Genomic DNA, 26,933 nt, shown 5'->3' on the forward strand with positions numbered 1-26,933 from the left:
TGTGTGGGTGAGGCCGTGGAGACATTTGAAAGGAGATCTAGATTCTGTGGGATTTTACAAACCGTACAAAAACCACCACACTTGTGCTTAGAGCCCCGAACAGACACGTGTCCCACATCAAATCTCTGACGGAGAGAACCTCAACACACACCGTCTGTGCACAACTCTCAGGTAGGCTCATCAGTTTCACCACCTTCCCATCGCTTCGAATCCCCATTTTTGTTTTGATGATACAGGAAAGCTCGACCCCAAGGCTTCATCAGCTATACAGTGTAAAGCAGACGAAACAGAATCTGCTGTGAATGGAAGGGAAACGTTCTCTTTCACGGCATTCAAGTCTTCAGTTCCCCCTCTTGCGTAACGAGGTGAGCATTTGAACTCAAACGATGAGAGGAAGCGTACCGTCGCACTTCTGTTTGCAAAAGTGGAAGGTTCTGTTGCCAAAACAAGGTGAACGCTCCTGCACGTCTCCCTGCTGCTGCCAGCACAGATTAATTATTACTTGTAATTGTTCTCATCCTCCTGGCTATTTTAGGCCAGAAATCAATTGCACACACGCACACGCACACCCTGCAGGTTTGGGAGGCCACGGCAGCAGACAATCCTGCAGCCTAGATAAAAGCTGTGCTCACACTCTGAATGCTTGTGATTAATCACAGCGGCGTCCTCGGAGGGACCGACACCACGCAAACGTTTCCCAGAGGTATGAGTGCGCCACAGTGCGGTCCACGCAGCACTGGCCTGCTCGGCTGTGAAGCGAGCGTTTGACGTGGTGCGAATGCAGTTGGGTTTGTGTACGAGGGAGAGTCACCTTGACTGCAAAGCTGCACTTGCCGGTGCGGACCGCCTCCTCGTCCGTCTGCCACTGGTGCGGCCGACTCGACTCTGGCACGTATATGTCTTTCTTCCGGCGGAAGCTCTGCCGTAGCTTATTCATCGCTGAGCTCCCTGTGAGGGATGAGAGACACCATTAGTCCCATAAAACAAAAAAGCAAAGCATAACAATCCCCTCAGGTCTGATCAAACATGTGTTTCCTCTTTCACGTTTGACGCCACATCAACGCACTCCTCAGCTTTCCAGAATCTTAGTAAAGCAGAAATAAGTTTGTCACATCCCAGAAATAAATGTGTGATTAACAACCCTGATCACAAAGAATCCCCAGAGTGTCCACTGATTGTAATGACTCCTTAAACTTAGGCTCTCTCTGTGCGGGCGCTGCCCCTGAACCTCTGCGATACAGAGCAGGCTCCGCTGGGTTCCCAGCTCTACAGCAAGTGCCACATTTCAGCTTCATTCTTCATTAAATTAATCCAGTTTTTCAGCCAAGTTCTGCAGGTTTGCTAACGAGCTGCCAGTTTGAAGCACATGTGTCTGATAGGTCTATTATTATCACTCCAGTGTTACAGCTGTTAGAAATCTTGAGCAGAGGACTAATGAAACATTAGAAAAATAACTGTTTTACAGTCCCAATTAAGTCAAACTCAGTTCTCCGCCTTTTAACATGTTCCATGTAACTACTGTCGAACGCACACAACACGTTTCAAGACAAGTCTCTGAATTGGCAGAGCTCAGAAACGTAACAACATGGCTACAAATACCTCCTGTAAGGCAGCAAACGCAAAGCAGTCAGATAAACTCGCACTGAAAGCAGACTTTGAGGTCATTAAACAGCATTTGGAGGAGAGGATGCAAACGTGTACAAACCAAAGTGTCAGAAACGCCCCACGGTTCAAAAGCCCACGTCCTGCTTCCACTTTGAACCATCTGAAAGTTTCCTCACACGAAGAAACATCTCAGGGTGTCGTCGAGTTTGGTCAGATGGTACGATTGTGTGAGCATTTGCATTTTTTGCTTTTTCTACCTTTTGGTGATGTCACAGCATTCTGAAATCTAAAGCCCTACTTTGAGAGAACGGCATTTCCATGACTGATGGGTGAGGATATAACACCATTTCATTTCTCCTTTAGAATTGTTTTCTTGGTATAAAACCTTGGGTAAAACCACTTCAAACAGTAAAAGTAGCTTTTCATTTTTTTTTCTTCTTTTGAAAACAGGAAAATCAATTAGGCTCACAGTCCTGCTTTAACTAGTACATGCATGTCGTTTTGGCTTACTAAGGGATTAAGGTGCACAAAAAAAAGCAGAGACCCAATTAAAAGTTGCTGATCCAAACGAGAACTGAGAGGTGCATCCATCACCGAAAGCCTGACTCACGTCCCCCCAGAGCAGCTCCTAACTGGGAACCAAAAGTCATTCGACCGTGCAATTCTGGCTTTTAACACGTGAGCAGAGCATACTCCTTAACTAACAAGTTGTACCCACCAACTTTGAAGCTGATGAGGATCTGTCGGGATTAAAGGTCTTTAATCCAGGAGATCTGACTGTCCGCACACACACAAACACACGCACGCAAAAACCAGCAGCAACATGGCAGCATGCATTCGCACACATACTCACAGCGATCACACACATATGCTCCTACTTAGCCGCACTCACTCACACACACACACTCACACACGACCCGAGCTGTCTGTTTGCATAATGAAACCTGTCCTGTGAGGCGGTAATGGCTCGGGAATAGAAACCATGCTGGAGGTGAGGCGCTCTTATCTGTCCATGCCAGGCTTCACCTCAGCAGGCAGCAAACAATAAAGCTCTCAGTCCTGACCAGGCCACCAAAGCACACATAAACACATCAAACAACCTGCTGTCATAGAGAGGGGAGGAGGGGGGAGGACCTGGAGTGGCCCACTGAGCCTGAAATGTCTCAAGAATCAGACACATGGAGCAGCCTTTTTCAGTAACGGAAATTAACCGTACAGCAGCTACATAACAAAGTTAACTTGCTGCTGAGGGTACAGCTACAGCTTATGAACCAAGCACAACTTGAATTACCACACAAGGCAGCTGGATTCTAGTGAGAGTCTCTGTCGCAGAGATTTAAACTGGAAATCACGGATTTGTAACTTTAACACAGAACAACCGACACTCCAATGATCAACACGCAGTCTAAATCAAGCAGAAACCATGACCATCACAGTGGAAAAGCGGCGCGGAGAAGCCGAGGCGGGACCTGCTGCAGGAACCAAACAGCTCTGCTGGTGTTCCTAAACACCCGGTTAAGGTCTGGTGTGTGTCTGCACTGACTGAGCACACGCAAGCAGTCAACGTAGCCTGCAGACGAGCGTGCTTGACAACAAAATGACGAGCGAGGAGGGAAAAAATATATATTGCTTCATCTCTCACTCCTGCCCTCTCCCAACAAACTTGTTTATTTAGGTCATATCGTGTTTGGGCTCACTGCGGTGTCAGAGACGGCTGCATGCTCGCAGCCTGACGAGTGAAGACGAGTAGCTGGAAGAAAACCGACCCGTCTGCACAAGCCTATGAGTGCATTTCCAGTTTATCGAGTAAAGACCGCAGACATTTTGAAGCGTTTCAGGTGAATAATGTATCCATGTAGAGTGAGGGAAAGTCAGGAAGAAAACCCTCAAGTGAATGTAAAAAACATTTCAAGTGAAATCCAGGTTTCCATTGACTGGTTTAAAGAGAATAAACCAGGCTCCACAGCATTGGAAGAAACTTGCAGTATGAGTGCCACTGATAGTGGTAAAAGCAGCTGTCTCAACCAGGCCAGAAACAGCTGAAAAGTCACAACATTTCAATCCAATCTTCTTCCAGACAGGCAAAAACCACCTCAAGTGAGCAGTTTCAGTGATCAGTGGAAGTTTCTTGAATGTTGAAGTTTCCATTTACGTTTTCTTGTTCAAATCTTCTGAATGCAAACAAATACGGGAGTGGAAATTCACCTATTGTCTAATCCAACTAATCCTTGCACTTAAGAAGTTACGAATACAGATGAATGCTGAACTGTGGCCCCCTAAGAGGGCAGTGATAAGTCTATGCTGGGTGCAGGGATTTTGCAAAGCACAAAAAAGGTGTATTTTTCCCCCCGTCGTTTTCCCCTGATCTCACAGCACCTTACTAAAGTCACCTTTTATTATCACTTAACACTTACTGCCAGCTTACAACCCACACACGCACATTCCCTCCTGCAAACTGCTGCATCCAAGATAGCCAACAAAAGGAGAGAGTGGGAATTTAAGTCAAAACATCGACTGTTTCTTCATGTGCGTGGGAAAGAAAGCATACGCTGCCGTGTTTGTGTATATGTAGTGAACCCGCTGGTGCTCGGTCAGGCACGGGAAACGAGGGCACAACATGTGGAACCGCTTGCAGGACTGGGAAATCAGGAGCGTTGACAAAATATAACGTGTATGGAGGGAAGGAAGGATTCACGTTCGCCAAGTGATTTCTAACACGCAGCAAGGAGCAACATACAAGTACAATTCAAACATCTCGTGTCCACAATGCTGTAGTCACAAAGCCGTTTTACCGTTTTCTGCCTATTCTGAGCGTGAGCAGCACACATCAGCTGCCTCAACTCCTTTAACACAGACGACATTGTCAATTCTTTTCACGTAGAAGTTCAATACGATCAAGAATTTAAAGCGGTGGATTTGTTGGAAGACCACCTAATAAACTGGTCTACTCACATCATCTCGTTCAGTAAATATGCAGCAGGGCTGAGCAGGATGTTGGCAGGGAAAAATTCAGGCTTTTCCCCCAGGAAGTGGCCTCGAAGACCTGCGCAGACTGAGGCTGAATGAGAGAGAAGCGAGTCGGCAAGCCAGTCGGCAGGCGAGTCGACTAGCGAGTCGGCAAGCGAGTCGGCTAGCGAGTAGGCAAGCGAGTCGGCTAGCGAGTAGGCAAGCGAGTCGACTAGCGAGTCGGCAAGCGAGTCGACAAGCGAGTCGACAAGCGAGTCGACAAGCGAGTCGACTAGCGAGTCGGCTAGCGAGTCGACTAGCGAGTCGACTAGCGAGTCGGCTAGCGAGTCGACAAGTCTGACATCAGGCAGGACTTTGTTGTTTTTTCAGAGAACACATACCTGAGAAGGGCTTTATGAATAATTCAGCTGTTAGAACACAGTAAAGAGTACAGACGGTAGAAGAGAGGCCAATAAAGGCCAAAGGCTGACACTGACAGTGGGCAGAATGCCAACACTGTATGTTATCACTGGAACTCACCGGTGGAAAGTAAGCGTCTTTATTTACATACGGCACTCAACTGCAATTAAATTACTTGCAATTCACTCGAGTGTTCCCGTTTCATGCAACTTTATACTTTGACTCAACAGCCCTTCAGAGGGGAACATTGTACCATTGTCACTCACTGATCCCTCAGAGAGAATATTTCCATTAATCTGTCCTTTACAGTTCCATATACTTCGTGACCGCCTGCCTTACACTGAGCAGGTCCTCCAAATGCTGTCAAAAGAGCTCCGACTAGTCGGGGCACGGACACATCTGCTACACTGGTACGCTTCTCCTGGGTAGAGGACCACTTGTGTTTGTTTCATTGAGTATTCAATGTGGACTGTACTTCATTTGCCCTGCGTGTTCTGTGAACCAGCAAACTGAAGCGTGACCCAACCTGACTGCACACACCGGTGAGATCCCAACGGGAAGTGAGATGCGTTTTTTTCTGGGTTAAAACTTGGTTTTAATTGGCCAGGGAAGGCGCTACATCAATGAGTAACCCATATGGGGAAATCCAAATAAGCCTGCGTGAGCGTGTGGCTGTGTGCGAGTGCGGGTCACACGAGGTCCGTTCAGCTCTTTAACGGGCCTTTAGCCAGAAGGCAAGATGGAACCTAAGCTCCCTTAGGTTTGTATTTGTTCAGGGGGAATTAGAAGTGAGGATCATTTTCCTCAGCGCCACGGTACGTATTCACAAGTTGTCTCCAACTACATTTTAAAGAATCCAAATCAATGCAACTGGTTTCTACTTTCTAACCCATCTTTATAGAAATGAAGGAGAAATAGAATCCTCAAAAACATCAACAACATGTTGATGAACAGCACTCTGGTCAGCGGGATGGCCCTTATCATACATTCACAACATTTAGCAGACTGATAGCAGAAGGAATGTGGGAGTCGGCATAGTGACTAGTTCTGCATGCTGGAACATAACATTGCCAACCTGAGTAGATTCATGGTAATATAATCAATAAGTAGGGTTGCAACTAAACTGATCCCATATATATTTTAAAAAGATTCTTTTACAACTGACACCCTGTCTACAGGTGAACTTTACTCTGGCCGGCCACATATCAGACTAACTGGCTCATTTGGGATTCTTTCAATCTAACAGCAAGAGCTGCGGAAGAGGGCGTACTCATCGAGCGTTAAAAGGTGGATTTTACTTCTAGACAGCAATGAAACATGACGATACAAAGCACATCAAAAGCCACTTTTTGAGCTTGGAAAAGTGTAGAGAGGCACGGAGTGGGGAGCTGAGACAAAAAGCAAAGCTGAGCAGGGAGGTAAAGGCTTTGGTGTAGAGCAGGATCTGAACCCTGCTGGGGCTGTCATAGCTCTGGTATTCTGGTGCCGTGAGGATCTCTGGCTCCTCTCCTACCAGCGCTAATGAGGACAATTACACAAGAACCATTTACATTTGCTCAGTGTTCATATACACAGAAACAAGAGTAAAAAGTGGGCTGCCCACTCAGGCCTCCCAAGTGCAGGAAAATCAGACAGACTTTTGCCAAAATGAGAAAACAAACATAAAACAAAACTCGAAGCGCAAAGGGAGACAGACGATGAGCAAGATTCCTCCCTCAGTCGGTGCTGTGCTGCTGTCCTGGAAGGGGGGGGGGTGCAGCTGTAGATGTAACAGTATTTGAATAATCTCTCCAGGAATGGAAAACTGATTAATCCCTGCAGAAGGATCCTAGGGATGAGTACAGCAGTTGGGTTTCAGAGACAAGATTGAGGGAGAGGCTAGAAGAGGGAGTGAGCGTGAGACCAAGAAAAAGAGAGAGAGTGAGGGAGAATGGGCACTTCAAGACAAAAAGGTCCCTCCGTCTCCTTTCATGACTTGCCCCACCTCTGTGCCAGCCGATACTCTTTATGCCATTTCATAGTGCTCTGCTCAAGGAATTTCTTGTTCTGTGTGTTCAGAGCGTGTTTATAGTCTCCAGAGCAATAAAGAGATAGGATATCCTCTATCAATAAGGCCAGCGATTTGTCATGCAAATCCTGCCAGCGAGGCATATCCACGGAGCCTTGCTACCAGGGAGCTGGTCAGCTCGAGGTGCTAGAGCCTCTGTTCTGCTCCCAAACGGCCACGGGAAGGGAGAGAATTCAAAATATGCCGTCACCGTGGTAATCCAGTTTTCTGGTCCCCGTTTGTGGCTTAGCATGAACAAAAAAAAATAAAATCTGGATAAAAGTGAAAAACCGCCAAGCGTGACACACAAAAGGGTAAAGCCCAGCGAATCCAAACGTCCAGGTGTGAGGCCGAGATCAAGAAAAGACGAAGAAGGTTTTCTGGCTTCGAGGTTCTGTTTGTGTGAAGTCAGCTCAGCTCTTAATACATAACTATAAACCCAGTTAGACTCAATAAACCACAACAGACATGCAACGTAATTGCTCTGGGCCACAAATGATTTAACTACATCCCAATATTGACATTTAAGGTTGAAGCACAACAGAAACAGCATGCAATGGGCACCCAGCTACTCCGCTGATTAATGTTAACCCCTCAAAGTGATATTCTGGGTCACATGCAATCACACAGAATTAATTACAGTATTACACATTGTCACTCAGGGGAAGTTTGACCTAAATAGAGTCTATTCAGCGTCACATTCAGGAATGGCATGTCGTCTATGCAAAATAATCGATATCACTGCAGATAATGTTTTTTATTTATTTTTCCCTCAACTAAACTGTATCTGAAGCTATGAGGTTAAAAAAAGTCTCCTAATGCTGGAACAACCAAAGTTAGAGATACATTTTTCTTGCCCAAGAGAGCCACATCTGGTCTGACAGTCCGGTACATGTTTATATGAAAAGCATGAAAAACAACCAATAATCTTACAGGGAATCTTATGATTTGGGTAGTTTGTTTGCAAATGAATTAGCGGTCTTAAATGATCACAAATGTTCTTTTTCTGACTGCACTGTCAAGAGCTTTAACATTTAACATGCTGACTGAGGCCTGTAGAGTCTGAGATGGAGCTCTTGTTTGTTTTCCTTCAGACCGGCAAACTGCCAAAACCTGTGCTTGGATAGAGGCGCTCACGCTCACTGCTGATCCACGAATCAGGTGCATTTGATTTACGTCTGTTTTTAGGGTTCACACAGTGGTGGAAACAAATTTGAGAGTGCAGAAAAGCTCAATAATAAAACTGCATGTAATAGCTGGTGGAAAGAGGTGGTCAGTAAACAAGTGTAACTTATCACCAGCTGCTCCATGCTTTCATGATCTGCACACGCTACACCATCAGAGTCGTCTGAACCACACAGTCTGGAATATGTCTGAAAAAGAGATCCGACCTGACGAAAGATGGATGCAGAGGAGTCCAAAGGAAAGGCCTGCGGTTCAACTGATTCTTTTCACAAACCAAACACAGCAAACACTACTACTGAGAGCGAGATGAACGTGTACGGTGGAAAATATGTTGAATTCTCTGAAATATCTACTTTGAGAGACGCAAAAATGCAGACTTAACCACATCTCAGATGGAGCGTACAGTCGGGACATGGCAGAAGTGGGTGGAACGCCACAAAAGGAAGGAAATGGTGGGAATAGGAGTGCTGGCTCCTGTTTGCACTGCTCAGGGGGATCCCTGTCTGCCCCTGAATCATTTCAGTCAATCTGTTCCCTGACCCTCGCAAGACACTATGACCCCCGTTTCCTGAGTGCACACGACTGACTGGGATTAGAGTGGAGACAGAGGAAAAAATGTGGCCCAGAACGCTGCACAGTTGATGTCGTGTCCCTCCTCTACAACAAACTGTCTGCGAGGTCATGCTTGTGTGTGTGTGTGTGGGAGCGGTCAGGCATGGTGTTACTGGAGTCCAGACCGACACAAAGTTGAATGACCAGCCCAAAGTTCAGCACTGAGAGCCACACATCACTGTGGGCAGCAGCTGAGGCCACATTTAAACATCCAGGGCAGTACCCTCGCACTGGGGAGTGGCAAATCACTGTCACCATGCCACAGTGATGATTCACATACTGAATCTGTTGCCCGATTTCCACCACAGGGACAACACATGCCATGAACGGGTCATCTTACGCATTTGTATTTCTTCTTTATTCCCCCAAAGCCGCATTTTGCGATTGTTTTTTCAGCAAATCTTGCCAGAGGAGACAGTTTGCCTAATGGAGTGCGGTTTCAATTAGCATTGAAAAAACGTTGTAGTCGTGCTGTGCAGGCAGGCTGCCGATTGAAAGCACTGGCCTGCCAGGAGGGGTTTGATGTACTGGTCTGAGAGCTGAGCTCCATCAATCCAGGTCTCTTTTTATGGCAAGCTGCTGCTGAGAATACAATAAGTACTCACTCATGAGGCAGCCGTGGGAAGATATCTTTATAAAGAGGCAGTCATTTTGTACAAAAGCTAACAAAGTGGTTGTTTGTGTGTACACCGACTGACCTACGGCAGCCATGGGTTTCTCCCTCTGCAGTCCTTTTTGTTAGGAACACATCGGCGTTGGACTGTTGGACAGAAGCGTGACCTCCTCACACTGTCCTCCAGTTTCACAAGTGAAATCTTTTGGGAAACTTCTGAGTGAAAGCGCTCCTTATGGAAACCTTCTTGACATCACTGGCATTACACGTACACACTGCCACAGCAGGACTACAGAGCACAGAGAACTCACTGCTCATAAATGCACTCTCACAAGGTAGACAGATGACCGCAGCTTTTCGAGGGCCCGAAGCCAAAACGGCTCCATTATCAAGCTCCGGTGTTCTTCAGGGTAATAAACTGCCATTAGAGGAGTTTCAGCAAGGTAGAGAAATCAGGCCAAATCGCACACACTGGGTATTCTCTCTGCACAAAGCACTGGCCTGAGGAAACACTGCCAGTGTTACACATTCACCTGGCCTCAGCAAAGTTCTGTTAATAGATGATCTATTAATCCTGCCTTTGGTTGGCTGACAACAAAAATGTGAGCATTAGCACATTTAGGGAGACTCAGAAAAAGATTGCAGGTTTTATCCCGGAATGTGACAATACTGAAACATAATTAACCACTTCTGCACCAGAAACCTTGGAGCAAGATTAGCTACATGGATTAGTGAGAAGGTGGGAGACAATCTCAGAGGTTTGGTTAAAGTCTCGTGTGTCACTGTTTACTTTCAACACACCACAAAAACATTGGGTTGGACTTCTGTTGCTGTTAAGTCAAGCTGCTGATTTAACCACAAACTGAATCAACTGGTTTGCGAGGCAGGGTTGCTTGACCTGCGTCACATTGAGTACCAACAAAACACAAACCGTGTTTCTGTCAAGGTAAATGGGGGGTGACTGTCCCAGTGTGAGCCAGCTGGCATGCAAGGCAGGGACAATAAAACAGACCTGCTCTACTTACTGTTCACACTTTACAGACTTATCAGGCAATAATACCGGCTCAATGTTGCAATCAAAATGCGTTTTATTCCGTGCCTCATCTGAGAAAATATTCTTCGAAATGATAGAGCCAGGTTTAGATGAACTGAACTGAAAGACGTGGTTTAGGTCTGGGCGTTCGGAGCAGCAGCCTCATAGCAAGCAGGTTAGTTACCTGCTGGTCTCTTATACAAGCTGCGCACTTTTCATTCTCTGGCACCGTAGACTGCCTGAGCCTGGCACACGGGACACAGCGACCAAGTGCACCCTGCTGTTACTGCATCGAGTTGTAGCCTGACTGCGCTGCGGGTAAGGCGACGAGGTGCAAGGGAAGCGAAATGAGCATGACCAGTCAAATCTGTGCTAGACTGAACTGCTGCCTCATCTTGGGCTGCCTCATCTTGGGCTGCCTCATCTTGGGCTGCCTCATCTTGGGCAGCCTCATCTTGGGCAGCCTCATCTTGGGCTGCCTCATCTTGGGCAGCCTCATCTTGGGCAGCCTCATCTTAGGCTGCCTCATCCTGGGCTGCCTCATCCTGGGCTGCCTCATCTTGGGCTGCCTCATCTTGGGCTGCCTCATCTTGGGCAGCCTCATCTTGGGCAGCCTCATCTTGGGCAGCCTCATCTTGGGCAGCCTCATCTTGGGCTGCCTCATCTTGGGCAGCCTCATCTTGGGCAGCCTCATCTTGGGCAGCCTCATCTTGGGCAGCCTCATCCTGGGCTGCCTCATCTTGGGCAGCCTCATCTTGGGCAGCCTCATCTTGGGCAGCCTCATCTTGGGCTGCCTCATCTTGGGCTGCCTCATCCTGGGCAGCCTCATCCTGGGCTGCCTCATCCTGGGCAGCCTCATCTTAGGCAGCCTCATCCTGGGCAGCCTCATCCTGGGCAGCCTCATCCTAGGCAGCCTCATCTTAGGCAGCCTCATCTTAGGCAGCCTCATCTTAGGCAGCCTCATCTTAGGCAGCCTCATCTTAGGCAGCCTCATCTTAGGCAGCCTCATCCTAGGCAGCCTCATCCTAGGCAGTTACAGTGGGTTCGCTCAGTGTTTGTCAAGGTTAGCATTCCTTGGCAGGATATATTTGAAAATCAGATTAAAGAACAAATCTCAGATTGGGTCATTTTTGTTTTTGAGTCCAGTGCAGGAATGGAGATCAAAGCCAGCTAAATGGGTCTCGTGTCTGAGTGGAGATGTTGGCCTCCTGTCATTCTGAGTGGGTCTAACAGGCCGCACTTCTGCTTTTAAATACTTTGTTGGAGGCCGCTGACCACAGAAGTAGCTGCGTGGTACAGAGCATGCCCTATGAGCTGTTATAATGGATCCCATCTCTTCTCATCTACAGACAGCAGACAACCAAACTATTGCTAAATTGGTCGGCCTTCATGTACATGAAGTCTGTGCCTGCGCTGTGGACACGTAAGCAACTATTAACCAAATAAACTAAAAACAGCACAAATACACCCGCTCACAGAACAAAACCAAAAATGTTAAGAAACGCTGCAACGTTTAAGCTGACAGAGCAGAAAAATTAATCAGACTTATTACACGGCACTTCGTTGGTGTGTTCAAACAACCCTTTAAAATGGAGCAAGAAAGGCCGGCATACTGATGCAGCTTAACGAGACGAGCACGAAATCCAAGTCAGGGCAAAAAGATGTTTTAGAGTTAGATTGGTGTATTAGTCACAACGCGTTTGTCTTGTGTTCACTTTTTAAGTCATCGTGTGTTCAAACCACACAGCAGATCTGTGACTGGGGCGCACGCACTAAAAGATTTTTTACCATACTTAGACCCTTTAATTGAGTCCCATGAGTCTGTCACCATATAACTCAATGGAAACATCACATGTTTACAAAGCAGCTTGATGGGAGGCAGACAGGAAATTTTACATCCACCTTCCCTCTTATCGTTCTCCCTGTACTTAAGGTGACCCAGAGAAGATGTCTGCCCTGCAGCTTCCAAATGACTCCCTCTTATAAGAAGCCCTGATAATGGAGCACTGACTGGCAGTCAAATAACTGGTCTGACAGCTGCAAGCAGATGTGCTGTGAATATCAACATTTATTGATGAAATGAGGTTACTGCTGTGGGATCAGACCAGTCAATTTAGGCATAAAAGAAAAACTACAAAGAAAGAGAAATAATTCGGTGATCAGAAGCAATTAATGCGCTTGGAGGAAATTAGCAGCATTGGGGATGATTTAAATAGACGAGTCAAATAGGTCTGCCGGCGTCGTTTTAAAAATCTGTTTTAAGAAAAGCTTTCATCTGCGGTCCAGGCGACTGCCGGGGATGCCATCACCGTCCAATCTGCAAATGAGCAAACAGAGAGAAAGCCAAAAGATTTTCCTTCTTTAATGATCACTGTTAACAAACATAACTGGCATCAATTTGCAATTTGTGTCCAGAAAAATCATTTGAGCTGGCAGTCATAGCGTAGAAGAGGCGATGACAGCCTCACGGCGAGGAATGGTGTCAGAGCGTGTGCGCGTTGTGCTCACAGAGTGATGAAGGCCTGTCACTCTTCACTGCTCTCCCAATCATCATCAAGAGATGTCTAAAGATGACTGTGGGTACTTCAGGACTGCACTGTGTCAGGCTTGCTGTGAGACAGCGCGATGCAGCAGATAAACAGAGGCGTACATGTATGGCTCAAGATATGTCCAAAAGATTACATGAACCTGGAGAACACAGCGCACACACCCACACACACACACTCACACGTAAGGGAGCTGTGCGGCAGTGTGTTATCGATAATCCAGCTTTTTGTCAAAGATATGAGTAAACGACGACACAGTGCCATCGCTCAGTGGCACTTGCCGTCTGTGTGCGTCTGTGTGCACACGTGCACGCGTGTGAGTCAGTGGCAGTATTTGTCTAACAGCACGAGTGATGAGAGGATGGAGTAGAACAGGAACTTCCTGCTGAGCGAACAGACATGTCGTCGCTGCTCTGCCCGTCGGACTGGGCAGAGACACAGATACTCAAGCTTACTTAACAGATACACACGTGCACAAATCTTTTTCTGGTACACTCGCCAGCTCCTCAGATTGGACGAACGAAGCTTAGAACAAGTTGAACTGTGACAAAGGAAAAATATATATCTATGACTTGAAAAACTATTGGGGGGGGGGGGGGGGGGGCAAAATCAAACAGTAGGAGGAGTCCACATGTTGACAGGTGGATTGTTTTGAAGCCGACGAAACAGATCTCGTGTGCTTGAATGCAAATTCAGCTGTTGTATTGAGTGCAGCTGTTGAGCTGAGCGCTAATTTCAGGAATTCTTTCCACATACGTGAGCTCCGCTCTCTGTGTCCTGGTTGGGCTATTTGTCAAGACAAGGGTGAACGCTGAATTCCAAATTATGCAACAGATTAAGCAAAATTGCAAGGCCATTTACCCTGCAGATTTATGGCGCAGCTCAGACAGGGGTGGGGCACAGTTACACTTTTGGAAATGAACACTCAGTGGCTCTACTTTAAACCTACGACTTGTCAATGTGTATTTTAGACTGTACTGTGCTTCTTAGCGCTGTGGTCTCACTTACTGACTGGGACTGTGTTATCTGTGGAGTTAAATCACATCAAAGAACAGGGTAAGAGAATTTACAACCAGGTGCATGCACGGATGGACTATGAACTGCAGGACTGTCAGAGAGAATGAGATCCCATTGTGACAAGGTTCACTCACAGACACTACTGTTCTAACTTCATAGGAACTAATGATTATGTTACCAGTGATTTGCATCTCCAAATGGAAAGCAGTTTATTCAATGGTTCCATTTTATTTCAGTGCCAGCAATGATTCAGCCCCCTCTCCATTAAAAATACTTCACAGAAGAAGGTCTTCATGAATATCAGAAATGGTTTCCATGTCCAGTCTCCTACCACACCATTTGGAGCGTTTGTTTGGTTAGTGTGACAGTTAAAAGTATAATGAAACAAGGTGTATCGCACCCTGAAGCAGAGTAAAAGCAGAGAGTGTAGAGTTCTGAGGAATTTAAAACCCACAAGTTGCATGTCTGAGGTGTAGGTGTTACAGAGAGAAGCTTTTGCCAGGTCACATGACGGTTGGAGATAAATCACCTTCACGAGCTTGAGCAAGAGAAATTTGCAAGCTGTGCGTGTGAAGAGAAAAGAGCACCCCAGCTCTGTCACTTCTTCTGAGAAAAGCAGACATAATCAAGCCAACAGCCATCAAGTCTGTCCTCCCGTGTCCAAAGACGGGGCATGAGCAACCAGATGAAGACAGATGAACAGGCAAGGACAGCAGAGCATCAGAGAATGGAAAATTACCAGGGCTCCACAATCAGCTGGGCACCTTTGATCAAGCCAGAGCCCAGGCACCAATTACTGTGGGATAATCAGCAATCCTCACAGGCCTGACAAGCTGCAGGCACTGTGGGCACAACGGGTCAGTGGCCAGCAGGCAAAGGCCTGGTCAACAAGGCTCCCAGAGCCAAAAGCTGACGGTGGCCCTCGCTGAAATGCTGTGTGAAGGCGGCCAAACAGACAAGCAGCACAGCGAAGCCTTTGTTCCCCTCCTGTCGACTCAGCACTGTGGCACTCACACAAGCCAGACGCCCCTCTCCGCAGGCCGCTTGCTGGTGGAGGAATGGTGCAATGGTGCGGAGTGTGTGAACCTGCAAGAGTACATGTCTGGGATCTTTCGCACTCATACTTTCCCCGTCTCTACGATGACACAACGAATGCGCAGACACATGCTGCTCAGACACCTGTCCCTGTGGCAAACAAAAAGCTGCAGTGCTCAAGGATCCACGATGACACAACACAAAGGAAACACGGCCCACACCAGCCTCCGTCCTGATAACCGATAAGCATCTCCGATTCAGGAAAAGAAGGCCTGCCTGCCCCATCTGTGAGGAATGTGGACGGAAACAAAGTAAATCAAACTGACATTTCTAACAACGGTAACATTTCTCTCACCATTCTCTCTGGCCAACAATTTGGTGTCTGTCCAAATGCAAAGAAGCAACAGTAATTCCAAAACAAAAAAACACCCGTACTCGAGGGAGAATGTGATATTCAGCTCATTAATAATTGATTATTTTAGTGGGCCGGGGGGGAACGTTCATCATCGATTAGGCAGGGCTTCGGTATTGGCTGCTGTGTGGGTCCTCCCTCCACTGTCAACAATGCTGTAACCAGGAACAGTTTGACCACCGCAACAACACCGCTCACTGCACTGCAATGAGAAAATGACTCGATGTAAAGCATCAAACTTAAGCGTCACATCGCTGCATCTTTTGCCCACTCATAATCCAGTTATCTAACAGAAATACAGCAGCCAAAGGAATATGGATCAAGCTCACTGCAGTTACGCAACGAGCAATGCCCGTAAACAGACCCATATGGGCCAGAAAGAGCTTCCCAGAAAACTGCAAGCCAAAGAAGACTCTGTTGTTGCAGCAGCGAGGTCTAAAGTCTTGTGTTGTCCCACTTTAAAACAAATTCAAACCACGTGTGTTGACACCAAAGCTCCACGTTTAAATAAAAAAACACAAGCCATGCCTTCAGAGAACACGTATGAGGTCATTTCCTAATGTCATCAACTATATAAGAAGAATGACATCAGAATTAATGGGACATTTTCATGATTCGTGTTCCAAAATATTCTGTTAGTATGACAAAACAATAATTCAGGAAACGTAAGCATAGACATTCATTCAAATATGCTTCAAGAGCAGCGATAGCAGAGAAGCAAACGGATGTGAAATGCTGGTGAAAAGTAGATCATTGCAAATACATAGTTCTCTTAGTTCTATCGATACACTTAACAGGATTAAGGCTGGGCATCACTACTAGTTTCCCCGAATCGATTCAATTCCAATTCACAAGGTGGCAAATCAATTAGATTTCCAATTCAATTCAATATCGCTTCAGTCCACCTTTGGCTTGGCTGTGAAAGAAGTTTTCACCAAAAATGAGTGTTAAAATAAAGAAGTTTTTGAACCCACTCCTAAATACAGAAATAGTAAATATCTAATAGAAACTATCTAAATATCTACTGCGCTCTCTCTGCGCATTCTCTCCGAGGATACCCAGGGATGACTTGTTTTGGCCATATTACCAAGCCCGACATCGAATGTGAACCCAAATCTTTTTACATTTTTCATCTTGTAAGTTTGTTTTGTTTTTTTGCTGAGTCGTGCTTTTTGCATGCTTTTACGGCTACACCATCCAGCAACCACAGTGGTGGTTACCAGGAAACTGCTGCCACAGCAACGCTGATACGTGTCATGGGTGACGACAGAGGGAGGGGCGTGGAAAACCCACGTGATCACAAAGAACCCGAACTGTTGGCAGCCTGATGACCGACATAATGCGTGAGGGAATTTCATCACTGCTCGTGCTGTGGACGGGGATTTGGTTGACACAAACAGACTTAGAAACACATGCCACTTAGTTTTAAGGCAAGTAGTTATTATACAAACCACAAGTGATGAGCATGTGAACCTGATAAAGTGTCAGTCAAGGTGTTAAAAGGCAGCTACAAACACGCATCTTTGGGGAATTAATGTTCAAACGGGCAATGAGCATGGTTCTCAAGAAAAGCTGACAACTTCTATCTAAAAGCTAGCAAAACTTCTTGTTCACACGCCAAGCTGCTTTCATCTAAAGCTGAAAGCACTGCTAGCGGATGGAAATACAATACAATCACTGAGAAACAGAGAGCTGTAAAACCCTTGATTCCATCTTAAATGTCGCCTCTTTTTTGGGATATTCTTATAGTTTTTGTTGTAGCAGATGTGTTTATAAGATATAACAAACACCTCAGCAGAAAGACTGGGACATCGAGTGCTCTGACTAGAACTGAAACAAAGTTCCCACCCTGTGAGACACACCACCGGTCTTCTCCATCCTGGGTCACTCATAATTAAAGTAGAGATCAGAGGGCTGAATAAAGCATGAGCTGTTCCAGTCTGACAGGCTCAGGTATCGCTCTGTATAGGGGCCTGAAGAGACAATGGGAGTCCTTGAGCCCCATACCATATCCAGGCACAAACCTGAAAGGCAACTCCTTGCATACAGTGACGCCAACCCCCCCCCAAAAAAATCCTCCTAGCTCTAATCCACAGTGGAAACAGCCAGGGCAAGAGGAGGAGATAAATGCCCCTTGGACCCAATTAAAAGCTGAAGATATTGTCCCAAAAGGAATTGCATTCAAAGTAGTAAAACAACAACACAGAAAAACCAGCAAGTGAAAATATTGCTTCTTTAAACTCAAAGAGAAATCCAGTTAATATGATTCATTCGCAGGAGAAATGAGAACAATCGCTGTGTGGTAACGACAAAAAGCGTTCAAGTCATAGATCCTCGCAAATGATGCAACAAAAGCATTTCTCATAGTTAGTTACTTCAACGGTTGATGACAAGAATGTTGAAATGATTGCAGCGCTAACGACACTGCGCACGTTTATGAGCGGCAACAAATTGAGCAAGAGAAGCCTTTTGAGAGAAAATCACCTTACCAAAGCTACGCCCGGCTTTAAAGAAAGTAATCCAGGTTTATTAGAATGTAGAAGAGCTGTTCCATTTTCCTGTGCTCTGCCTCTCTGTGAACCTTCAACAAGGCTCATTTCGTGTGTGTGTGTGTGTGTGTGTGCGTGCGTAACCTTCCACACAGACAGGCAAACTGCCCTGGCAGAGGAATAACCTTGTCCTGTTTTCTAAACGTAAAAACGAGCACGAGCTTGTGAGCATAATCAAAAAAATAATCGCTCTTTTGATTCGATTTTCCGTTCATCCGGATCCGTTTACAGCTACTTTGAGAAACAGAACTCACCGAGCGGCTGGTCGTGCGAAAAGGTCACGACCACCAACTTTCCTAAGCGACAGACGGAGGAGCAGCTTACCAAAGGTGCGAATTCAAATCAACTCTGCTGTTCCATACAACCTATTTTAGGCCACTTGTGTCAAAATGGGGTCAGCTGCACATTTGAGATCCCGGCTCTAAAACCTACCCTGTGGTTGAATCCTCCCAGAGTGTCTCTGCTGGATCTACTCCCAATCAGCCAAGAATGTGGAGCTGCTTGTAGATGTAGCATGTGCAGACAGCATGCCCTCTGTGTAATGATGCAAAGATATCAAATGCCACATGGACCTTTGAGGGGGCCACTGGAATATTTTTTGGGTACCAACCGTTTTTATAGGTCATGTTTTGTCCTCAATGATAGCAGAATAGTTTACTTTGGTGCACCCTTTTCCCCACTGAGTCACAGCTAGCAGATGATGGTCAGGATGCATTGTTACTTCTGAAGAAAAATATCAGTCTTAATTCTGAGGGGAAGCAGGTATTCAGGCATCTGAAAGATAGCATCAGCCAAGAGACAAAGAGGCGTCTCGCCCATTCTCGCACTAATTTAGTTAAGACTGGACTGAAAGTCGAGCTGACACAGACACCCACTCAGATTTCACAGCAAGCGACAAACTATCTCCCAGATATCAGGGGACAAAAGTGAAGCCCTCTGACTGCATCGTCATCAGCAAGTTTATCTGGCTTTCGTTGCATCACGGTTACGTATTCACACACACCGCTCGCTGCCAAGAGCGGGCCTCTCCTTCAAGAACAGAGGGAAACGCTCGGTTTCTCCCACAGAGCGAATCACAAAGCCGCGGCCAAACACTTGCTTCTGCTTTCTCCTCCTCTCCCTCCAACAGCTGACATACTTGCACAGTGGGTTTGGTGGCAGATAGCCAAACTTTCCTCCCTCCTTCTTTGAGATGAGCTAAGCCTCGAGTTACTTTAAAAATGCTGGGAAAAGAACACATTCTCTCCATCTGCAAAAATGTGACGTCAAACTCCCGCACCTACACATCATTCAAATAGTTTTCAGATAATCAATGGCCGATAATTTCACTGGGCCCGTGAGCACAAACATGAAATCTGAAACCTTGTTAGTGTGGCTCTTGCACTGGAATTTCTGTTAAATTGAAAACAGCAAACAGAGTGTGGTTTAAATGTTAATTTATGTTCAGAAACTTTGCTTTTGCTGAGGAATTTCATTAAAACACAGACAAGCACAGCCTCTCTATTCTGTTCAATTAATTGTGAAACCACCTGATTATGTATGTCAGTCGCCTGCCTCCACGCTCTGTAAATAATCTGCATCAGGCACTGAAAATCTCTACCAGTCGACCACTAACCATGACCACAAATACTGAGCAACGCTGTCAGCGGATACATCATCAACCCCCCACAGTGTTAGGGGCAAAAAGGTGGCATGCAGCATTATTTCACAAGCCAAAACGGTTTGTGTGTCACAAACATCACATCGACAGAACAGCTGTGACTGGCTGATGAGAGAATCCAAACAGGCTCATCATCCCACAGCCAGGATGTTTCAGCCATATGGGTGTGCTCCCGTGTCCATCACACTATCAATCATGTGGCTATCTTTATAAAGACTGCACGTAGAAGGTAATCTGACCACTGATGTTTATCTGATCAGGGATGGCAGACCAGAATGGAAATATCACGCTCTTCAGGCTAAACCACCGCACAAGCTAAAAGGTCTCGCGCAGATATTGTTACATCATTACAAGAAATTCACGCCGTTAGGAGTCTATGAGTCACAGCTCAACCAAAGCTGTCTGATTAAGGGGTGTTTGGGGAGCTCGAGCTTTAGTCATGCGTTTCGATGTGAACGCGCGAGGCTGTGACACCTTTGCCGTAAACTTGCCATGTCACTAAACTTCGCTGCTAATAGAGACGGTCCCACCACTGGCACCCAGCATTTGTAACGATGATATTACACAAGTAAACCGTCTGACAGTGTGAAGAAACACACCGAGAATGCTTATTTCCTAATAAGGCTACTAATTATACTCCGAGTTGGGCTCATTATTTTGCTGAGTAACGTCCACCTCTTAAAGTTATCCAGGTAACTTGAGAATCATTTGCGACTTAACTGACGGTGGCTTTAACTGGCTAAATAACCTCATTGCTCCTCCTGCAGACCCTTTCCAACAGACGTGAAGGGTGGCAGACAGTCTCACAGCTTACATTTACTCCCTCTGTCAGTTAGTCGGGTTAGCAAGTGAGCTAAATGCCATGTAACTGGAGGCTAACATAGCTGCGTGTGCCGCATTCGGAAAAACACAAGCTAGTGCCGCTTAGCTCGGTATGCTAACCAGGTTTACCGGGCATGCCAGACAAAATAAGACACGGTGCGTTACTCAACTTACCTGTGATCACCTCCGCGACCCAGAAGATGCCCGGTTAAAGACGTCACCTGGGAATCACGAGCCGTGCCGTGCCAGATAATTCAAATTCCACAAAAAAAGCGTCGGAGAGACCCTCGCAGTCCAATCGCTTCAGCCACCGCCGCTGAATGGCTGCTACTCGGAGACTCAACCAAACCTCCACCTTAGCAACGGACCGCCTCCGCGCGACCTCATTGGCCGCCGAGTGCAGCTCGGAGGTGATCGATAGTTGATAGTGCAAACCTGGATCAAATTTAGTGGTGGAATGTAAGTCGTTACATTTACTAGTACTGCTGTTCCGAAGCACACATTTGAGTTAATTGTATTTTATTGGAGGGCTTTCTTCGAATGACACTCATCTCTTAACTACATTTCAGGGAGGGTTGTTCTTTTTACTCTTTTGGCTTTAAATGTGATTTCATGGCTGTTTTCAACATTTTTAAGAAACCAACAATCAATCGTTAATAATCAACGTCTTAATCCTTCGTGAAAGAATAAATACAACTGCAGTATGTACAAATTCATTTAAAATAAGACAAATCAGTCCAGATTATGGTTGGAGAAAGGATTGTGATCAGATTATAGGTCATGGTTACACTGTCAGTGAGTGAACACATTGTGATCACATCTTTCAAATGTGTACATTCTGAAATCATCAAACCTTATTTTACAAGAGCCAGTGGTTTTTCATTCATGCAAAGTACAAGTATGTTTCATAAGAAAAATGTTCTACTGAATAAGTATCTGCTTTCCTTCAAATGAATATACACCAGGGATGTCCAAAGTCGGTCCTTGAGGGCCGCCGTCCTGCAGGTTTTAGATGCTTCCCTGTTTTAACACACCTGATTCAGATGAAATGGATCCCTTCAAAAGATTGTTGAGTTCTGCAGAAACCTGCTAATGATGCACTGATCTGAATCAGGTGTGTTGAAGCAGTGAAACGTCTAAAACCTGCAGGACAGCGGCCCTCGAGGACCGGATATGGACATCCCTGATATACACAGATGGATAAATGAATAAGTTATAATAGCTTATTATGTGGGGCTACTACTGTGGGCAGGAATAACCTCAGAGCCCATGAATTAAGCCTCTGACTGAAGACATTTTGTTGTGTTGAGGTTGAGCAGTGTTGTCTATTACGTTTAGCAGCTTTCGCAACATTCTTATTTTCACCTCCAGGGTCTCCAGAGCAGTTCCACTTTCAAAAATCCACAGTTCTCCTTTGTGTTGTTTCCATTCAAAATGAGGTGACTGTTTCCACACAGTTCCACAAAGTTCGACCAGTTCCCTGCAATCGGCCTCTTGTCCAGATACACACCCAACTTCAGGGTGATGAAAATGTTCCTTTTTTTGTTGTCGTTGTTAAAAGGAAACACTCTTCAACATCACAAACTTACACAAAAGGAAGAGCATCCTATCTGATGGAGTACACACTGAGCTGCAAATTGATTTCAACACCTGTAAAAGTGAATTTATAAAATTCATCGTGTTCCCTCTTAACTTTTTGAAAACTCTAAAACGTCTGGATCAGGATGCGTCGCAGTATTAACTATCCAGACTTGGAACACATTTCTCCTTGGACTGGATTATCTATTGCAGAAGTTGCAGTGTAAATCGTATGTGTGTGTATGCAGTAACCTCCGATGCCTCAAAGCAATCTGATGCAACCCTTGAACTTACAACGCAGCAGTGCTCAGGAAGAATATGCACGTGTGAGCCTACACAGACACTTACACATTTCTTTGCGCTGTGGCCTCTGTGGAGTCTTTGAAATGAGGTAACAGCAAAAATTATGAATGAAATTAAATCACAAATATGTATACATTTAATTCAGTTGTATTCCCAGACACCCCCAACATATTCACAAATTGTTTCACTGGCTGAAACTCTCTTTTCCCTCTCACATTCACTGTCTTCAGCTTCCACCCTCCACCCCTGACGATGACACACTGGCCCCTTTAAAAGGCCAGAAGTTTATCAGCATTCCTCGCATAGCTTTAAAGCCTACAAAGCTGCAGCGTAGCATATTTGTGACCACAAAGGTTGCAAAACCAAGGCAGCGCACACACACGTACATACACACAAACACACACACGTACTTGCGCTTGCTTAGACAAGCTGCCGAGCCTGTTATGTTGATAATGGTCATCTAGATGTATTTATCTTCACAATGCATCGGTGGTGAATTATTCTCGCTTGTTGCCAAACACTGACATTATCTCTGTCTTTTTTACACATTTCCTATTCATTGAAAAAACGTCTTCTTCGTGATTGATTTTGGAATAAAAATGAGGGTCGATCCACTGAAAAATCAGGGTCAGAGTCAAAAAATGTTCATGAGTCGCCCACGTCTCTTATATCTATTGGTATATTCTGCCCCCTTGTGGTCAGTTTGAGCAACAATGGCCCTGTAACGCACAGACAGCTGCTTTCACTTATGTGCCCAATTAGAGCTTTATCAGGGTCTTTTGGGGCCCTGAATACAATCGTCTCCAAATTGTCTAGGAAAAACCCAACGATGCAGCAACAAGATGTTAACACATTATTAACTTATTATTAGTGTAAATAATTCATTTACACTAATAAAATAACTTAATTTGGAGGGATTGTCGCTGATGAACATATCAGTCCCACATCTGGTGGCACAAAAATGCATCTTTGTTATTTTTATCTGTATGTAGCCTTTGATATACTAAATGTTAACTGAGTAGAAATCAGAGAGAATTAAGATGAAAGAACACTCTTAAACAAGGCTCACCAACTAAAGGTGGGAGACAAAGTATTTTGAAAATAGAAGCAACGCCCTGATAAGCAGGAAATAGGTCTCCATTAATCTTTATCTTGTTTTAGTGAAGATTCTAAGGGTGATATCTTCATCTTCTATCCCTCTTTTCAGTTTACCAGGTATGGAATATTAGATTAAATCTTCATCAATCATTATTGTTATGTTACTTTTAACTAATTTTTTTCAAAGCTTGGACATTCCAAGTTTCCCAAAATAAACTTGGCTCCGAATATGTATAAAAAAGGACACGTATCATCAATCTTACATCTAAGAGATACAGCACAAATGTCAAGAGAATTAATGAACAGCACCAATTCACCCATCCATCGATCACTCCTAAGGACATGTTTTTGGATGGTGGGAGGAAGCCGGAGTACTGGAGAGAACCCACGCATTCACGGGGAGAACATGCAGACTCCACACAGAAAGGCCCCAGCTGGAATGCACCAATTCAGTTCAGTTCAATTATCCATCCATCCATCCATCCATCCATCCATTTTCTATGGATGGTCAATCCGTCGGTAGCGGGGGGGCTGGAGCCTATCCCAGCAGTCATCGGGCGAAAGGCGGGGCATTCAATTCAATTAAATGTAATTATATTCAGTTTAATTCAAATAAACTCACTTAAGATCAATTCAATGAAAGTCAATGAACTGAACTTAAGTTCAGTTCAACTAGGAATATTCAGTTCAATTCAATTCAATTCATTCAATTCAATTCAGTTATGCTGTATTGCCTTAAATTCAGTTCAGTTTAATTACAGCTTATTCAATTTAATTTGATTCAATTCAGTTAACTTCAATTCTATTTAACTATGCAATATTCAATTCAATTTAATTCAATTCAGGCTATTTCAACAATTCAATTAAATTCTATTATGCTATGTCAAATTCATATTAAATTCAATTCAATTCAGTTTCATTATGCTGTTCTCAACTGAATTCATTTCTGTTCACTTTATTTATATGGATCAAATTTACAACAAAACAATTTCCGACTATGATCCAATTCTTATCAAATTCAGTCCAATTTAATCCAAGTACAACATATTCTAATCATATATCAATTCATGAAAAGTAGCCTTGCTGATAAAAGCAACAAATTTAATTGAATATTCCCTTTGATTGGGTTTCCTGAGCTCCAACAGGGAGGCTGATGACAGCATGCAGAAAAAAAATTCCCTGTCAATGGTAAGAGACCTCCAGCAGAACCAGACTCAGGGAGGATGGCCACCTGAATCCAGCGGCTGGAGGGGGTTTTAGAGAGACACCAATAAATGGCCTAACCAGACGTAGCTGCTAAAGGAAAGAAAAGAAAATCAGAAACACGCAAAGTTAATGCCTCACAACCTTCACAACTTTAACTCAGAATGGTTTTACTCATATAGGTTTCCTGAATACAATACAGAAAGGTTCCCACCTCTGTGTAAAATCTGCTTCTTTGTGAGCTGTGCTTGAGGCATTTCTCTTTATCAAGTCTACCGGGACTCATGTGAAGGTTTTTGGTCCCCTGAATAGAGATGGTAAAGTCATGTGATTGTTCCTATGACATAACTCAACCATAAATATTTCCTGTTCGATATACAGATGTGTCTCCAGTAGAAATATCAGGATTGCACCTTAGTGAAACATAATATCCTCCTTAAGTGAGTAACAATTTGATTGGATTTGTTACCATTGTTTTTCTTCAGATTATGGGTTGAGCATCTCACGATCGATCTACTCTACCTAGTTTTTGATAAGCAGTTTCAGTTTGAATCAGTTTTCAATATTTTTACAATTCAGTCATTTAAAATAGTGAATCATACAATCTGTGATCTGATAAAACCAGTTCCCGCTTTTCTTTTCTTGGGAGCACACAGTCTGCATAGTCTAATCCTGGCTTTTTGCCCTCCCATGCACAATGATCGACCTTGTCATCAAACCTCCTAAAGAGCGTGCGTGCAGTGTCATGATTAGCAGCACTGATTACGATAAAACTGAATTGCGGGGCAAATATTATTTTAATGGTGATCATGTTTTCCCTCTAAATGAACTGAATGCATTGAGGGTTTCATTAAAACCATTTTCCCAACATATAAAATAGGCGTGATACAAACTGATGGTACGGTGTCAGACTTATTCTGGTAAATCACAGGGCCTGAGAGTTTAGAATGTGACCAAATAGTGCCTAAAATGTGCAGCAATAACGTCAGCAGATCAGTCAGCACTCCTAAAATACTGCCTGGATAAAAGGAGAAATGTGTCTTCCTGACCACAATCAACTCCCTTGATGTCCTTATTGCTCATAATACTGATAGCCAATGTTTCTTTTTCTTACTTGGAGATAAAACCTCGATTGATTGCTCTTGGCAGGCCAGAAAAGGGTGACATAACCCCATTAGTTATATCTGCAGGTCTAACATCTAAACCCACGAGGAAAAGTTTGGCCCAAACCCAAAATGCAATTAGGCGTCAAAGAGAAAACTCCATTAAACCCCATCAAAAGGCTTTTAGGTATCTAAAGTGATGGCAACTATTGGCTGATCAAAAACACCTGGGTGAGTGGCTTTTGCAGAAAGTATAACGAACATAATGTCTTGTAAATCTGCTACAGGATACGACACATGGGGGGATATTAAGGTTGCTGGTTACATTCAGTGCATGCACCACCATATAATCTTATGGAATCTAACGCAGCTGGTGCTATTTTCTACTTTTATGATGCCTATAATGTCTATTTTTTGTGTTAACGCTGTATTTGTACACAGGGTACATGATATAAGGTACAATATTATATGCATTTCCAATGCTTTTGTTTAAAAACTGAGCATCATCTCCTATCTATAGTTTAATAGTATCTTGTGTATTAAGGGCACACTGCATACATTTATTAACATGGCTGCACATACTGGACAGTGCACTGTGTGATTCACATGTTGGTTTCAGTTATCCAGTCCCTGTTTAAGATTTCCAAGAGTTTTAATTTTGTCCTGTTGGCAGCACTAAATGAAAAGTCAGGGACTGACTTTACCAGGATTTAAAGAGACATCTTTTAGACAGGCTTCAGATTTATACTCCCTTAGTAGCCATAAGGAGAACAGAAAGTGCCCCCTTTCACCGTTAAAAGGTCTTCTGGGTCAGAGAAAAATCTGCCCCCAGTGAACAACAACACATCAGTCAACATCTTTCAGCACTGTCATTCATTTAAGAAAGACTGAGCCAAAATGCTGAAACAGCGTGTTAGAGACCAAAGCCCAGTTTATGCTTCTCCGTCAAGTCGACGGTGTCGATGTGACACCATCAGCATTTGAAGTTCTGCGTCGACGGAACGCGTTGCTCTGCAGTTCACCATGCCGGTAGGGGGGTGTGTTCGTGTGGTCTCAGGAGTTATAGCAGAATCCTTGCTTTTTCTTTTTCTTTTTTTTGCTTTTTCACAGTTAACAACAGTAAACGATGGCAACCGAGGTGCAGCA

At 44.6% G+C, this 26,933-nt stretch overlaps 1 protein-coding gene across 6 annotated transcripts in view; it reads right to left on the minus strand.

The window, feature by feature from the left end:
• Positions 1 to 20,824, minus strand: part of numb (NUMB endocytic adaptor protein) — a 34,146-nt gene extending 13,322 nt beyond the window's left edge. For 4 of the 6 annotated variants that reach the window (XM_072365936.1, XM_072365934.1, XM_072365935.1 and 1 more), the window contains exons 1-2: positions 20,677 to 20,824; positions 812 to 948 (exon numbers count right to left, since the gene is read on the minus strand). In XM_072365936.1, the coding sequence (XP_072222037.1) occupies positions 812 to 937 (126 nt within the window). In that variant the 5' untranslated portion in view covers positions 938 to 948; positions 20,677 to 20,824. Of the gene's footprint in view, positions 1 to 811; positions 949 to 4,557; positions 4,579 to 9,760; positions 9,937 to 20,676 lie in introns of those variants that run through there. The other 2 variants (XM_072365932.1, XM_072365933.1) reach the window with 2 other exon arrangements.
• Between the last annotated feature and the right edge of the window lie 6,109 nt (positions 20,825 to 26,933).

This window comes from Leuresthes tenuis, unplaced genomic scaffold (assembly GCF_036924035.1).
Source record: "Leuresthes tenuis unplaced genomic scaffold, fLeuTen1.0.hap1 SCAF_15, whole genome shotgun sequence".
Lineage (NCBI taxonomy): Eukaryota > Metazoa > Chordata > Actinopteri > Atheriniformes > Atherinopsidae > Leuresthes > Leuresthes tenuis.